This window comes from Salvelinus fontinalis, chromosome 11 (genome assembly GCF_029448725.1).
Source record: "Salvelinus fontinalis isolate EN_2023a chromosome 11, ASM2944872v1, whole genome shotgun sequence".
NCBI classification, from domain to species: Eukaryota; Metazoa; Chordata; class Actinopteri; order Salmoniformes; family Salmonidae; genus Salvelinus; species Salvelinus fontinalis.
In genome coordinates, this window is record NC_074675.1 from 39389863 (window position 1) to 39408356 (window position 18494).

General features: G+C 43.8%; 1 protein-coding gene across 1 annotated transcript in view; it reads right to left on the reverse strand.

The window, feature by feature from the left end:
- LOC129865721 (phospholipid-transporting ATPase ABCA1-like) overlaps window positions 1-18494 on the reverse strand; it is a 295904-nt gene that overhangs the window by 22160 nt on the left and 255250 nt on the right. Inside the window, exons 42-46 of the mRNA XM_055938689.1 lie at window positions 13205-13267; window positions 9508-9614; window positions 7179-7320; window positions 6132-6266; window positions 400-503 (exon numbers count right to left, since the gene is read on the reverse strand). Coding sequence (XP_055794664.1) covers window positions 400-503; window positions 6132-6266; window positions 7179-7320; window positions 9508-9614; window positions 13205-13267 — 551 coding nt within the window. The remainder of the gene's footprint in view (window positions 1-399; window positions 504-6131; window positions 6267-7178; window positions 7321-9507; window positions 9615-13204; window positions 13268-18494) is intronic.

Consider the following 18494-nt stretch of genomic DNA (forward strand, 5'->3'; position numbering starts at 1 on the left):
TTTTGAGTTACGGTGTGTCGTATTGGTTATTGCACCATTGTCTACTCCTCCTGGCCCATTCACTAATTTGCGTATGAAGACAGTAAAGTCTAACTCTGAAAATCAGATCTAATAGCTTTAAAGGATCAACAATAACTTTCAAGGAATTTTAATTTGCTCATGGTTTTTGAAGGACACAGCTCAGAAATGCCTGAATTAGTTTAGCACTGCTTTATTACCTTAGCATAATCCCAAAAACATATGTTGCAAAGACGTGAAGAAGTGTTGTCTTGCTAGTGTTTTGCTAATGTTTTCAACCTTGCGAACGAGAACCCAATAGCAAAACAGAAAAATGCAATTCAGAGCCACACTCACAAATCTCAAGTTAGAATCGGGCCTTAAAACTGTAAGAATACGTACCTGTGTGATGTTAGGATGACCGAGCGTTCCTCTTTGATGACACTCAGGATACAGTCCCACAGGAAGCGTCTGGCTTTGGGGTCCATCCCTGTCGTTGGCTCATCCTACAGTAATGGGAAAGAACGTTCCCTCAACATTTGACCTCCATTAAGTTTGATGTTATCCCATCTCTACTCCTATTCTCCCTTAAAATTCTCTCAATCTTACTTCATGTTCCACATCCGTAGACACACATTCTAAGCTTAAAAGGATTGTCCATAAAAAATAATATATTTTAGGGTATTTTATTCAATCTATCTATCCCTTTTAAAGCCCCTAGAGTCGATTAACGCACCAATGAAATCTAAGTTACATAATAAGAACATCTCCATTAAAATCTGTCCGATTAAGGTTGAGATACCGCATCGGCAGAAGTCGCACTTCAGCATCTGCGGTGGAAGGTGGAAGAGCTAGAGACGTGTTTGTCAGACCATGAGACATACCGAAAATCGGTCTTCTCACTAAAACGTCTGTAGCATCCGAACGGTTTGACCTAACTATTAAGACCACTCTATGGACAGGGGAGATGCTCACTAGCATGATTTCTCCACGACCCCCACAAGTGTCAGGGGATTCGTCGGTACCGTCAATGTGCAAACTTCTTTGTAGCATCTAAACCGCTTGGGCTACAAACTAATGTGAGATGGGAGATTCTCACGAACACGATGGTGCTCTACGACCCCCACAAGTGTCCAGGGACTCATATGAAGGTAACCGGTACCAGTTTTTAAAAAATGTATGGAAGTATGAAGGTAGTTTGTGCCTACCCCAATTTTTTTTTAAATATGTGTGAAAAATATATACTGCATATACAGTTGAAGTCAGAAGATTACATACACTTAGGTTGGAGTCATTAAAACTTGTTTTTCAACCACCACAAATTTCTTCTTATGGCTGCAAGGGGCAGTATTGAGTAGCCAGTTAAATCGTGCCCATTTCAAACGGCCTCGTACGCAATTCTTGCTCGTACAATATGCATATTATTATTACTATTGGATAGAAAACACTCTCTAGTTTCTAAAACCGTTTGAATTATTTCTCTGAGTGAAACAGAACTCCTTCTGCAGCACACTTCCTGACCAGGAAGTGGAATGTCAGAAATCGATGCTCTGTTCAACTGCATGCCTATACATGGGCGTGATACGTAAGAGTCTACATACACTTCATACACCTTCCCCTGGTTGTCAAGAGGCGGTGAGAGAAAAAATGTCGTGTTTGTCTTGGTCTGAGGTGGAATTAAAGCTCTTTGTTTGACGTGACCGTCCATTTCCTGTTTCTGGAGCGCGCGAAAGAGGACATGAATTTGCCTTCTGTTTTGCTCTCGTTATGGACGACTAACATCTCCGTCTTAGATTTTATTTGATACATGTGACCATATCATCGTAACGTATGTTTTTTCAATATAGTTTAATCAGATTATTGAAATTTTTTCAGGAGTTTTGCCGTGTTCCGTTCTCTGACTTTGTTGACGTTGGAGTGATCCGTGCCACTTGGCAAGTGCCCATGCTAAATGAAGAGGGATATTTGCCGTTCCAGATCAAAACAACGACTGTTCTGGACAAAGGACACCTTGTCCAACATTCTGACGGAAGATCACCAAAAGTAAGAAACATTTTATGATGCTATTTCTAATATCTGTCGTGCATGTGAACTGGTCGTGGGCGCCCAAGTGTTTCTGGCTATTGTGGCTACGCTAATATAACTCTATATTGTGTTTTCGCTGTAAAACACTTGATAAATCGGAAATATTGTCTGGCATCACAAGATGCCTGTCTTTCAATTGCTGTACACTATGTATTTTTCAGAAATGTTTTATGATGAGTAATTAGGTATTTGACGTTGGTGTCTGTAAATATTATGGCTGCTTTCGGTGCAATTTCTGAATGTAGCTGCAATGTAAACTATGATTTATACCTGAAATATGCACATTTTTGAAAAAAACATATGCTATACAATAAATATGTTATCAGACTGTCCTCTGATGAGGTTGTTTCTTGGTTAGTGGCTATTTATATCTTTATTTGGCCGAATTTGTGATAGCTACTGATGCAGTCAAAAGCTGATGGAGTAATAAAAGTGGAGTCTTTTGCTAACGTGGTTAGCTAATACATTTACATATTTTGTCTTCCCTGTAAAACATTAAAAAAATCGGACATGTTGGCTGGATTCACGAGATGTGTACCTTTCATATGCTGTATTCGACTTGTTAATGTGTGAAAGTTAAATATTTAAAAAAAATATATTTTGAATTTCGCGCCCTGCACTTGAAGTGGCTGTTGTCATAAATGTACCGACGTCGGGCTTGCACGCCAAACAGGTTAACAAACTATAGTTTTGGCATCTACTTCGTGCATGACACAAGTAATTTTTCAAACAATTGTTTACAGACAGATTATTTAATTTATAATTCACTGTATCACAATTCCAGTGGGTCAGAAGTTTACATACACTAGGTTGACTGTGCCTTTAAACAGCTTGGAAAATTCCAGAAAATTATATAATGGCTTTAGAAGCTTCTGATCATTTGAGTCAATTGGAGGTGTACCTGTGGATGTATTTCAAGGCCTACCTTCAAACTCAGTGCCTCTTTGCTTGACATCATGGGGAAATCAAAAGAAATCAGCCAAGACCCCAGAAAAAAAGTGTAGACCTCCACAAGTCTGGTTCATCCTTGGAAGCAATTTCCAAACGCCTGAAGGTGATGACATCATCATCATGAGAGGAAAATTGATGTGGATATATTGAAGCAACATCTCAAGACATCAGTCTTGATGTCATCCAAATGGACAATTGGTCTTCCAAATGGACAATGACCCCAAGCATACTTCCAAAGTTGTAGCAAAATGGCTTAAGGACAACAAATTTAAGATATTGAAGTGGCCTTCACAAAGCCCTGACCTCAATCCTATAGAACATTTGTGGGCAGAACTGAAAAAGCGTGTGCGTGCAAGGAGGCCTTCAAACCTGACTCCATTACACCAGCTCTGTCAGGAGGAATGGGCCAAAATTCAGCCAACTTATTGTGGGAACCTTGTGGAAGACTACCCGAAACGTTTGACCCAAGTTAAACAATTTAAAGGCAATGCTACCAAATACTAATTGAGTGTATGTAAACTTCTGACCCACTGGGAATGTGACGGAAGAAATAAAAACTGAAATAAATCATTCTCTCTTCTATTATTCTGACATTTCACATTCTTAAAATAAAGTGGTGATCTAATTGACCTAAAACAGAGAATTTTTTACTAGGATTAAATGTCAGGAATTGTGAAAAACTGAGTTTAAATGTATTTGGCTAAGGTGAATGTAAACTTATGACTTCAACTGTATATATATTTACTGAGCTTTCTCATTTCTTCAAGATATAGGACAAACACTTTTTCAATGCGTTTCTCTGGACTACAGGCCAAATTAAATACTTTATCAAATCATTTTGTCAATATTTTAGGAGCATACCTAAAGGGGTCCAAAAATTCAAAATCAAATAGCTAAATGATCCATAGTATGACCATCTTAAAACAATTTCTTATGTCAGGCTATCGATTGATTCGTCTTGGAATGGTCAGGCTGTCAAAATTACAGATTGGGCCTTAAACCCTCAGAATATGTCCCACAAAGGTCTCATATCCTTTTTTGTCCCAAACTTTGACATCACACAGCATTATGCTCCTGACACTACACTGATATGTTCCTTCCAGTTGGAAGAGGTCTACATTTAGACATAAAAGCGTAATGATTTAATGGCTTCTGCTGCCAACACTAACCAGTGGAATCAACACAGTATAAAGGAGCTTTGGATTTGAGGAAGCTAAATGAGGAGAGCCGATGGCATCAGGGACTTTTAGAGCAGGCCAAACAAATTCACAGGGGACTTCTCTCTGACAGACACAGACATAATCACACACACACGCCATGCAAATCCCCACAAACACATGCCCACACAGTCAGGCAACACACACGCTTGCACTTGCTTGCACGCGCGCACACAGACACACACATTCCCCATTCCATTTCTCTCTCCCCGGGCGTGTGTGTCCATGGGCGATTAGAGAGAGACAGGACGCAGTCCATTGCCTGTACTCCAACCCCTCTCCCTTCACCACCAGAATCCCCGAAATCCCACCAGGGATCTCCATCACCATGCCGACTGTGTCGCTGTGCAAAGTTGCTTTAAGGCAACCGAGCAAGACTACCTACCACACAAATGGAAATTCACTCTAACACTATATTATCCCTTTGTCTTAAAGTTAGGAGACAGGCCCACCAAACAACTGCAAGTGAACTATCTGACTGAGTGAACACTAGCATCGGCATAGTGTTTTAATATGGGATAATAGGGGATATTGTGTAGGTAGGCAGGCTACATGATGCAGAGTACATGCATATAACACTACACACATTACAGCTAGTGAGGGGATCAGAATGATTTCCTATGTCTTGAATGACTAACTGACTGACTGACAGGTTTAATTAATTAATTAATTAATACTTGAGTCTTATAATATACATCTTATACATGTTAATTCACCTCATCAGGCGTGTGTGTACAATATTTGAGAGATTCTATTTTCATGAAATCAGTAAGATTGTAAAATGACTTGTCAGGTCTCCAAGTTGGTTCCTCCCATTGAGGCTATGCCATTATAATACTTGTTCAACCCTATCTATGCCATTTTCTTTCTGTGAGAAATCCCAGTATAAGGCTTTAATCCGGCAAACAGTGTTATGTTAGCTTTACATTTTAAAACGAGATCGGATGGACTCTGAAAAACTAATATAAGACGTGACCGGATGGCGACCCGACTGAAATACAGCCCCCTTTTTCATCTACTAGTAATTGACATATAATCCTCAGGGAAATTCAATAAGCATTTGTAAGTTTGAGGCAGGATTTCTTTTTTTTTGTCATGCATGCATACCAATACAGCCTACATCCTTTCATTTGTTATATCTCCTCTTTGCTGTAAAATTAAAACAAAGTGGAATTCTAGTCTTGGCAAATTGGCAAAAGTAATATGGAGTTCAAAAGGTGATACCCTGCTCACACTGAACATTTAATCACTGCTTAAAATAAACTAATATACACTACATGACCAAAAGTATGTGGACACCTGCTTGTCGAACATCGCATTCCAAAATCATGGGCATGAATATGGAGTTGGTCCCCCCTCTGCTGCTATAACAGCCTTTACTCTTCTGGGAAGTCTTTCCACAAGATGTTGGAACATTGCTGTGGCGACTTGCTTCCATTCAGCCACAAGAATATTAGTAAGGTTGGGCACTGATGTTTGGCGATTATGCATGGATCACTGTCGGCCTTCCAATTCATCCCAAAGGTGTTCAATTGGGTTGAGGTCAGGGCTCTGTGCAGGCCAGTCTAGTTCTTCCACACCAATCTCGACAAACCATTTCTGTATGGACCTTGCTGTGTGCACAGGGAAATTGTCATGCTGAAACAGGAAAGGGCCTTCCCCAAACTGTTGCCAAAATGTTGTCTAGAATGTAATTTATGCTGTAATGTTAAGATTTCCCTTCACTGGAACTAAGTAACCATGAAAAACAACCCCAGACCATTATTCCTCCTCCATCAAACTCAATGCACTATACACTACATGTGTAGGTGTTATTAACATAGTCATAAGGCAATAATAAGGCTGTTTTTTGGCCTTTTAGCCAATCAGCTATCATTTTACCAGGAATACCACAGGAGGACAACCAATCAGAGCCATGGCGGTGGAGAGCTTGCGTTTGTTCCCTCCGCTGTAGGTACCGGCTGACTTGTTGGAATATTTGACCAGGCCAAGCTTCTGGATGCCCCACTCTGCCACCTAATAACAACACAGAAACCATACATATATAATTACTAATTATATATTTCTATGACAGTAACACAATAATCCATGTTGGTGTGGGGTGTCTTGTGCTGCCATTCTGCTCTCACACCCTCCCATCCCTTCCTTTCCCCTGGAATGAGACATGCATGGTGGTTGGCATCGCCACAGTACCTTTTTTAAGGATGATATGCTGCACTGATGGTTTTTGGGCCACATAACAACCCAAAAAAGTGTACTAACCAGCAGGACCTTATCCAGTATTCATCCCCCTAGCGATTTCCCAATCCCTGTCCTCAGGTATCCCCAATGTGCAGGCAGGTTTCCAGTCCAACCATCCAGACATTCATTTACACCCTATATTGACATGTTGGTGGACTAATGATGCGGAAATGGCACCAGCTCCCCGGGGCTCTCCCTAGAGCCAAAATGGCTGCCACAACGCACAGCTCAGTGGACCCGACGAACTAGAGACCAGAGAAACTGGGTCCCTTGGCCTAGTGGGGCTGCTGTGAGATCAAAGGCCTGCACCTGGGCCTGAGTTTGAGGCCACTGACCAGCTGAGTTATTTAAATGTTATTGTTGCTGAGGGGGCCATTGAGAAACTGGGGGTGGCGGGACGGCCACACTGCTAGGCATGCTGGTAAATAATGTAAAGGCATTAGCCGTGGCCAGCCTCTCACACCAGAACCTTATGTATTATACATGTCTTCCACTTCAGAGGTTATTTATCACTTTGACCAAGTGCAGTGTGCTGTCTATGTCTCTTTTATGGAAGGAAGTGCAGGTATTGTATGGGGGGGAAGAAACATCTGAAATGACAACAGTATAACCTTAGGAATCAAATGGTGTTGCGTCATACAGGAACAGGAAATGACATTATTTAGGTCAGACAAGGGGAAATGTTACCATGGTGACTTCCTTCTCCGGTACGCCTCGTAGTCTGGCGTAGAACTCCAGATGCTCTCGTCCGGTGAGAAGGTCGTTGAGGGCGTCAAACTGCGGGCAATAGCCCATGTTCTGGTGAACGTCCCTCATCTCTGTCCGTATGCTGGGAGGAACATCACCACAGAACTTGTATTAAGACACATAATGCCACATGATCAGGATCAATCGTCAACATCATCAACAACAACAAAAACAGCATTATGATCTTCATTATGATGATGATGATAATAAGCAATCCAAATCATGTGGCATCTTCATCATCATCACCATCCCGATACAGTTGGTATGTGCACCACTGTCTTACATCTACTAACTGTTTCAAACAGTTAAACTATTCAAAAACTCAGCACCTGGGTGATACCTTCATTTAAAAGAGAGAACATTATTTTTTATTGATTTCTTATTTTATTTAACCTTTATTTAACTAGGCAAGTCAGTTAAGAACAAATTCTTATTTACAATGGCGACCTACCCCGGCCAAACCCTAACCCGGACGACGCTGCGCCAATTGTGTGTCGCCCTGTGGGACTCTCAATCACGGACGGTTGAGATACATCCTGGAATCGAAACATGGTCTGTAATGACGCCTCTAGCCTTAGACTGCTGTGCCACTCGGGAAGTACAATAAGTATAACTCCATGTATTGTATCTCACAAAGGCTGGGTGAAAAGAAAATGTCCTCACGGCGAAAGGCCCTTCATGAAGCAAGTTGTTCCATTACCAGAATAAATATTACAGCTTGGTTAAGAAAAATAAAACTCTCCGCTTTCTACATGGAGCCAAACATGAGGAACAACATAGCAGTTCAATTTGCATCACGTAGTCTTAGTCCCAGGTGACTTTTCCACAAACAATATCTGTCATTTAAAATGAATGGCGCTTTGGGGCATATCTTTGCATGTCATCTGCAGTCTGAAGGTAGTGGGAAGACATCTAAACTGCTTCCCGCTGTCTACAGACGGTTTTCGTTAATCTGCCTTACACAATATACTGCGTGACAATATTGATGTTGTGAGGGGAAATGGAAAAACGAGCTCTACCAAGCTCTACCCAGCAGTGGGCTGGCAGGAAATAATCGCTCGCGGGACGGAGGTTATTTGTGACAGGCTTTACGAATGTAAACAGACAATCAACAAATTTGAGATTTGAGGGTTCAACACAAACTCTTTTATTTGGAGAGAAATTATATTTTCCTCCGAGTTGTTGTTCCCACAGCTCAGATAATCATTCTGTCATCCTCCTCTCATCCTCCTCTCAGTCTTCTCTCATCCAAACAGAGGGTGGGCATACGTCTGTCATTTATTCCCCGTTCTGTCAGTTCTTCTTTCCTTGAAGGTTCAAGAGACTGCCTTTGATCACTGCCGGCAACACTGATCAACATTAACATTGTCTTGTTAAGGCCCCTCTGTGTTTTGCTTCACCTTAAAGTCAATTACTAGTTTTAATAAATGAATAACTACTGTATGTCAACACAACTATGGCGATGCAAACTAGTGGAGACTGCAAGAAACTAGTATTCATCCACCGTTTGCCTCACATCGTTTCCATAGAGATGAGTTCTAGATTCGGAGCTGAGGAAAGGGAGATGTTGTTTCTCTCAAAATGTGTGTGTGGCAGGAGGGGAAAGAAAACAAGAGTGGGATTGAAGGAGAGGGAGCGGGAGCGGGAAAGAGAGGGGGTGTGCAACAGAATGAAATATGTGGGAGACGGAGAGTGGAAGAGAGAGAATGGGGAATGTGCAAGACAGCACGTTGAAAAAATGAACAAGGGACATGAGAGAACACGAGTTCAAACGGACAAGAAAACAGAATGTACAAGAGAGCGAGTGAGAGAGAGAGAGAAAGAGAGGGAGAGAGCGAGAGAGGGGGATGGTAAAACCCAAAGTGAGTGAGAGCAAGAGTTGCTGAGAAAGCGAGTAGGACTTCATCCCAAATGGCAGCCTATTTCCTACATAGTGAACAGGGCCCATAGGACATAAACAGGGCCCATGGGGCTCTGGTCAAAAAGTAGTGCACTATACAGGAAATAGGGTGCCATTTGGGATATGCTTCGAAAAAGAAGAAGACGAAGAAAACTCCCTGAGCTCTATCCCTTATAGGGAGCCATCGTGGGTGGGTAATTATGATGAGTAGCTTGGGGTAGCAGCCGGTGGCAAGTATGTGAGTGTGTGTGTGTGTGTGTGTGTGTGTTTTTGTGTGCTAACAGCCGGTGACTCTTCCTCACCTGTGTGCGTGTGTTTACGTGTGCATGTGTCCGTGTGCGTGCTAACAGCCAGTTAGCTCCTCCTCACCTGTATCCGTTTAGGAAGGCCTCTCCTCCGGAGACGGCGATGTCCCCCGTCAGCATCTTGAAGGTGGTTGTTTTTCCTGCCCCGTTAATCCCTAGTAGTCCAAAGCACTATTGACACACACACACACACACACACACACACACACACACACACACACACACACACACACACACACACACACACACACACACACACACACACACACACACACACACACACACACACGACAATTAGACAAAGATTCCCAAGATCAAGATGCTCTACTCTGCCCTGACACTTTGTTGAGGTGAAGCCATTGGTTGTAGATAATGGAGTGGGAAACATTTCCTGACTCTGTGGGAATAATTGAAGGCCAAGTACAGCATACTTATTCGACTCAATAAATGGACTGAGTCATTCAACATGCATGATTGGTACAGACCTTTCGATACTGTTGACTTACTTGACTGTTGACTTAATTGAGAAAATGTTATTGTTTGTGTTGTTGGAACTGTGTGTTGTAAGAAGTAGACTTTGCGTCACTGTGTCAATATTATCTTAGCTATCCACACATAGAAGCCAAACTAATTGACAGGCATCTATGTACATAATAACACATGGCCGTTCAGTGGCAACATTTAGTGTCTTACAATAGAAACACAACTCACTGTCCGCACATGAAACACACAAAAATATAAAGACGCAAACACACACACACCCTTCTCCCCTGAACCTCCCTCCCGCCCGCCCTCCCCTCAACACCCTCCCACCCCACAGCATTCTGAACACCATTCCCCCTTCTCCCCTGAACCTCCCTCCCGCCCTCCCCTCAACACCCTCCCACCCCACAGCATTCTGAACACCATTCCCCCTTCTCCCCTGAACCTCCCTCCCGCCCTCCCCTCAACACCCTCCCACCCCACAGCATTCTGAACACCATTCCCCCTTCTCCCCTGAACCTCCCTCCCGCCCTCCCCTCAACACCCTCCCACCCCACAGCATTCTGAACACCATTCCCCCTTCTCCCCTGAACCTCCCTCCCGCCCTCCCCTCAACACCCTCCCACCCCACAGCATTCTGAACACCATTCCCCCTTCTCCCCTGAACCTCCCTCCCGCCCTCCCCTCAACACCCTCCCACCCCACAGCATTCTGAACACCATTCCCCCTTCTCCCCTGAACCTCCCTCTCGCCCTCCCCTCAACACCCTCCCACCCCACAGCATTCTGAACACCATTCCCCCTTCTCCCCTGAACCTCCCTCCCGCCCTCCCCTCAACACCCTCCCACCCCACAGCATTCTGAACACCATTCCCCCTTCTCCCCTGAACCTCCCTCCCGCCCTCCCCTCAACACCCTCCCACCCCACAGCATTCTGAACACCATTCCCCCTTCTCTCCCTAACCACCGATGCTCTCCTCTTCCTCCTCCGATCTGACAGAGCTGATACTTCCACTTCCTCCTTCAGGGCACTTGGTCAGACAACAGACCTCCTGGTCAGGTCACCTATCCAAGCAACCCACGGAGCAAATATTAGATTTCTGTCATTCATTGATCCATTCTTGTTTGCGACCCCGTCTTGTGAAGGTGCGGCGGTAAGGCTAAGCTCGGTTGTAAATAATGCATGAAACACAGTGGGGTGTGGGGTGCGCGGTGCGCTCTGGTCTGACTCACTATACTCCGCTGGCATTTACATTACAATTTTTGGGTAAACAGGGTGAGGAGAATACGGAACACCACGCTGTGCGTGTACGTGTCAGCGATGGAGATTGTGTTGAAATCAAAGAGTTCTGGGATGTGATGGTGTGTGTGTGTGTGTGTTTGTGTGTGTATGACTGTGTGTGTGAGCGAGAGATGGTAGAGAGAGAGAGGAAAGAGATAGAGAGAAGATGGGAAGATGGCGCTGACAGACATGGAATTTCTAATTTTAGCTCCTAAGCAACTTTGCAGTATATATATTTTTTGTGTTATTTCTTACATTATTAGCCCAGAATATTTTTTGCTGGACACCGACGTCTTGCTCCCGGACAAGCTAAACACCTTCTTTGCCTGTTTTGAAAATAACACAATGCCACCGACGTGGCCCGCTCCCGAGGACTGGCTTTCGTTCTTCGTGGCCGATGTGAGTAAATTATTTAAGTGTGTTAACCCTCGCAAGGCTGCCGGACCAGACGGCATCCCTAGCCGCGTCCTCAGAGCATGTGCAGACCATCTGACTGGAGTGTTACGGACATATTCAATCTCTTACTATCCCAGTCTGCTGTCCCCTCTTGATTCAAGATGTCCACCGTTGTTCCTGTACCCAAGAAAGCAAAGGTCACTGAACTAAATGACTATCGCCCCATAGCACTCACGTCTGTCATAATGAAGTGCTATGAGAGGCTAGTTAAGGGTCATATCACCTCCACCTTACTTGACACCCTAGACCCACTTCAATTTGCATACCGCCCCAATAGATCCACAGACGACGCAATCATTTATTTGGGCTACAATCTCTGAGGCTGGTAACTCTAATGAACTTATCCTCTGCTGCCGAGTTAACTCTTGGTCTTCATTTCCTGTGGCGGTCCTCACGAGAGCCAGTTTCATCATAGTGCTTGATGGTTTTTGCGACTGCACTTGAAGAAACTCTAGTTTATCTTAGCTTTTTTGAGCTGTTCTTGCCATAATACGGACTTGGTCTTTTACCAAATAGGTCTATCTTCTGTATACCACCCCTACCTTGTCACAACACAACTGATTGGCTCAAATGCATTAAGAAGGAAAGAAATTCCACAAATTAACTTTTAACAAGACACATCTGTTAATTGAAGTGCATTCCAGATGACTACTTCATGAAGCAGGTTGAGAGAATGCCAAGAGTGTGCCAAGCTGTCATCATGGCAAAAGGTGGCTACTTTGATGAATCTCAAATATAAAATATATTTTGATTTGGTTAACAATGTTTTGGTTACTACATGATTCCATATGTGTGATTTCATAGTTTTGATGTCTTCACTATTATTCTAAAATGTAGAACATAGTAAAAAATACAGAAAAACCCTGAAATGAGTAGGTGTGTCCAAACTTTTGACTGGTACTGTACATCACTGACAATCTGAAATGGTCCACCCACACAGACAGTATGGTGAAGGAGCAACAGCGCCTCTTCAACCTCAGGAGGCAGAAGAAATTTGTCTTGGCGCCAAACTTTTTAAGAAGCACCATTGAGAGCATCCTGTCAGGCTGCATCACCGCCTGGTACGGCAACTGCACCGCCCACAACCACAGGGCTCTACAGAAGGTGGTGCGGTCTGCCCAACGCATCACCAGTGGCACACTGCCTGCCCTCCAGGACACCTACAGCACCCGATGTCACAGGAAGGCCAAAAAGATCATCAAGGACATCAACCACCCGAGCCACTGCCTGTTCAACCCGCTACCATCCAGAAGGCGAGGTCAGTACAGGTGCTTCAAAGATGGGGCCGAGAGACTAAAAAACAGCTTCTATCTCAAGGCCATCAGACTGTTAAATAGCCATCACTAGCCGACCTCCACACAGTACCCTGCCCTAAACTTAGTCAGTGTCACTAGTCGGCTTCCACCCGGTTACTCATCCCTGCACCTCAGAGGCTGCTGCCCTGTGTACATAGACATGGATATTATTTTTTGTTTGAGTGCATGTGTTGCCTTGTTTTGTTTTTTTGAGAGTGTGTGTGTGTGTTTTTGTGTGTGGCTCACCTCTGCGGCTGGAACGCCCAAACACACCCTGTCCACAGCAGGAATGTTCTTCCCTGAGTACACCTGCAAGGAACAGACATGATAATTAATCAGAGGGAGGGAGGGATACAAGGAACTCTCTGGACACGGATGCAATAATGTTATATGAACTGGTGTGCGTTCCAAATGGCACCCTAAAGAGTGCACTATACTTTTGACCAGAGCCCAAGCAATGCACTATATGTTATGTTTGCTGTTCAGTCAGTTTGTGGAGTTCAGTATATCAAATCAAATCAAAATCAGTTCAGTATATTACATCATACTGTATATACAAATCTATTAATACAGAACACATGCAACGCTCATCAACTATAATGAACATAAATATAAACGCAACATGTAAAGTGTTGGTCCCATGTTTCATGAGCTGAAATAAAAAATCCCATAAATGTTCCATATGCAGAAAAAGCTTATTTCTCGCAAATGTTGTACACAAATTTGATTACATCCCTATTCGTGAGCATTTCTCCTTTGCCAAGAAAATCCTTCCACCTGACAGGTGTGGCATATCAAGAAACTGATTAAACATCATGATCATTACACAGGTGCACCTTGTGCTGGGGACAATAAAAGGCCACTCTAAAATGTGCAGTTTTGTCACACAACACAATGCCACAGATGTCTCACGTTTTGAGGGAGCGTGCACGGGCCTGCTGACTGGAGGAATGTTCAGAAGAGCTGTTGCCAGAGAATTAAATGTTAATATCTCTACCATTAGCCTCCTCTAACATAGTTGTAATGAATTTGGCAGTACGTCCAACCGGCCTCACAACCGCAGACCACGTGTAACCATACCAGCCAAGGATCTCCACATCTGGCTTCTTCACCTGTGGGAATGTCTGAGACCAGCCATCGGGACAGCTGATGACACTGTGGGTTTGCACAACCTAAAGAATTTCTGCAGAAACTGTCAGAAACCGTCTCAGGGAAGCTCATCTGCGTGCTCGTCGTCCTCACTAAGGTCTTGACCTGAATACAGTTCGTAACCTATTTCACAAATCCCGGTTTCAACTGTGCTGGGCAGATGGCAGACTGCGTGTATGGCATCATGTGGGCGAGCAGTTTGCTGATGTGAACATTGTGAACTGAGTCCCCCATGGTGGTGGGGTTATGGTATGGGCAGTTATAAGCTACGGACAACGAACACAATTGCATTTTATCAATGACAATTTGAATGCGCAGAGATACCGTGACAAGATCTTGAGGCCCATTGTCGTGCCATTCTTCTGCAGATGCATATCTGTAATCCCAGTCATGTGAAATCCATAGATTAGGGCCTAATGAATCTATTTTAATTTATTTATTTTCTTATGAACTGTAAAATATTTTAAATTGTTGCACGTTGCATTTATATTTTTGATCAGCGTAGTATTTCCTGTACACCACCTATCATATCATCCAGTCCATTTTATTTCAACATGGTCTCGCCCTGAACGCAACCAGGTCGTGCACACCAGATTATGCCATCAGTGTCTCAGGATGATGTCATCAGAAACAATCAATCAATCAAATGTATTTATAAAGTCCTTCTTACATCAGCTGATGTCACAAAGTGCTGTACAGAAACTCAGCCTAAAACCCCAAACAGCAAGCAATGCAGGTGTAGAAGCACGGTGGCTAGGAAAAACTCCATAGAAAGGCCGTAAACCTAGGAAGAAACCTAGAGAGGAACCAGGCTACGAGGGGCGGCCAGTCCTCTTCTGGCTGTGCCGGTTGGAGATAACAGAACATGGCCAAGATGTTCAAATGTTCATAGATGACCAGCAGGGTCAGATGCACTTATTGTCTTTTATCTTTTACAAAACATAGAAAACCGTTGATTTCACATACTGTATGTCGATAATGGGGTGGTGCTGGAGATGTTGAGTTTGATGTTGAAAGGGGTGGAATGTCTCTTTAATGCACATAACATAAGACAATGGACAAAGGGGTGAAATAACAACACCGTACTTCATTTTTTGGCATATGGGGCTGTCTGAGACTGAGGCTGGGGCTCAGTAATCAATCGACAGTTTATACAGAGAGTAAAACAGTTTGGTATTCTGTGTAGGATTCGGCTCCCGCCTAGATCTTGTAGCAAACTGCAGATAAGCAGGTGTCTAGGAGTTTCACCGCTCCTAGCCTGCAAACTAACTCTCCGTGTGATATTTGAATTTGCAATTAACAGTTTTTTCATCTTCTTCATGAGCAAATATCAAATATCCCCTGCCAGAAGTGAGGCCCAAGCAGGCTAATCACCTTCCTCCGGCAAGTATAAATTCTCAAGTCGGCATCATCGGCGCTGGTGTTGCGAGTAGCGGCAAAACAAACCGACACTTAGAGAAGCAAAATGGGTACACAAATAACACAAATTGTTGACTAAATGAAGCACTTAGCGCATCGAGCAGAAGTTCCACCGCGCAACCACAAAGACAGAGTTTGAAGTGCTTTCAAAGGCAACTTGTAAGAAAAAATAAACAAGTCTCGACAAGGTTCTTGTCAGGTCTGGCAATTTAGATCTCATTCAGACCTTGACAGGAAGGACTGACACATCCCTCCTCACCTTTGGGGAAGGATTTCAGGATAATTGTGCCAGCTGTATTTCTGCCCACCTGTTCTCAGGTCTGAATCATACAATCCTTGGGAAGAGCGCCATGGGGCATAATGGCATACTGTAATGACATCACTATGCTCTGTTTATCTGTATGTCCGTCTGTCTGTCTGCTTGCCTGTCTGTCCATCCATCTACTGTATCTGTGTGTCTCTAGATTTTCCCTGACCAGCCGTTTCCTATCCATGTAATGCATTTGCTATGAGTTAGTAGTAAAAGGGACATGATGAGTAAATGTAAGTTTAATGTCCACTTCCAGGTCATTGCTGCATTGAAATTAGCATATGACTGAGTGCAGGCCATGGTATGTTCAACGTATGTAGAAGCCTTCTCTCTGAAGTCATGAGACACAATTCCATTTATGTTTGTGAGAAGGTACTTCAACTCTCATGAAGGTGAATGAATATTAGGCCATGAAATACTTACTTATCGCAATGTTTTCTCTTCCTGGTTAGCTTGTCTATTCAGAGCAGTACTAATGGAGCAGAAATTAAGTTACAACCTTTTGGTGCAGTGCAACACTTGGTAAATGATTAAGCATTAAGCAAATGATTAAGCATCAGTTTTAATTGTACTGTAGTAGCCGACCCTTCCCACTCATTTCTAAATATACGTCCAAAATGGCACCCTATTCCCTTTATAGTGCACTACCTTTGACCAGCACTACAGGGAATAGTGTGCCATTTGTGACGCTGTCCATGCAACCTTGAGAACAAGAGAGCCCCAGTGATGCCAGTTCAACCTTGACAAAACAACTATGTCTTATTGCCACGATAGTGTGTCAAATGTGAAGCATGTTTGCTTAAAAGCCTGGTGGGCATCCGCTATTATTGGGGACTTGGACATGCTACTCCCCAAGATTTGCAAGTTACTTTGGCAATAGCGTGCTGCGCCACAGCACTGCTACAACGCTAGTAGAGACGGGTGGAAGAAGTAAAGTTTCTATCCTAACAGAGGCAGTAAGCGGATAATTCCCTCGTGCCCCGAAAGCTATAATGGCTGTCATGGTGGCAGCAAGGAGGTGGCGGTTAACCCGGAAAAGACAACGGTTGATGGCCCACACACACACACACACACACACACACACACACACACACACACACACACACTTTTGCACTCACACACACACACACACACACACACACACACACACACACACACACACACACACACACACACACACACACACACACACACACACACACACACACACACACACACACACACACACACACACACACACACACACACACACACACACACACGGTTTAGAGAGAGAGAGCAAGGCATCTGTCTCTACTGCCCCAAACAGCTGGAATCACAACAATGAAATCACATCCCAGCAGTCTCTATGGGGGTGCCACAGGGTTCAATTCTTGGACCGACTCTCTTCTCTGTATACATCAATGATGTCGTTCTTGCTGCTGGTGAGTCTCTGATCCACCTCTACGCAGACGACACCATTATGTATACTTCTGGCCCTTCTTTGGACACTGTGTTAACAACCCTCCAGACGAGCTTCAATGCCATACAACTCTCCTTCCGTGGCCTCCAATTGCTCTTAAATACAAGTAAAACTAAATGCATGCTCTTCAACCGATCGCTGCCTGCACCTGCCCGCCCGTCCATCATCACTACTCTGGACGTTTCTGACTTAGAATATGTGGACAACTACAAATACCTAGGTGTTTGGTTAGACTGTAAACTCTCCTTTCAGACTCACACCAAACATATCCAATCCAAAGTTAAATCTCGAATTGGCTTCCTATTTCGCAACAGAGCATCCTTTACTCATGCTGCAAAACAGACCCTTGTAAAACTGACCATCCTACCGATCCTCGACTTCGGCGATGTCATTTACGAAATAGCCTCCAATACCCTACTCAATAAATTGGATGCAGTCTATCACAGTGCCATCCGTTTTGTCACCAAAGCCCCATATATTACCCACCACTGTGACCTGTACGCTCTCGTTGGCTGGCCCTCGCTTCATACTCGCCGCCAAACCCACTGGCTCCAGGTCATCTACAAGACCCTGCTAGGTAAAGTCCCCCCTTATCTCAGCTCGCTGGTCACCATAGCAGCACCCACCTGGAGCACGCGCTCCAGCAGGTATATCTCACTGGTTACCCCCAAAGCCAATTCTTCCTTTGGCCGCCTCTCCTTCCAGTTCTCTGCTGCCAATGATTGAAATGAACTACAAAAATCTCTAAAACTGGAAACACTTATCTCCCTCACTAGCTTTAAGCACCAGCTGTCAGAGCAGCTCACAGATTACTGCACCTGTACATAGCCCATCTATAATTTAGCCCAAACAACTACCTCTCTCCCTACTGTATTTATTTATTTATTTTGCTCCTTTGCACCCCATTATTTCTATCTCTACTTTGCACATTCTTCCACTGCAAATCTACCATTCCAGTGTTTTACTTGCTATATTGTATTTACTTCGCCACCATGGCCTTTGTTTTGACTTTACCTCCCTTATCTCACCTCATTTGCTCACATTGTACATAGACTTATTTTTCTACTGTATTATTGACTGTATGTTTGTTTTACTCCATGTGTAACTCTGTGTTGTTGTATGTGTCGAACTGCTTTGCTTTATCTTGGCCAGGTCACAATTGTAAATGAGAACTTGTTCTCAACTTGCCTACCTGG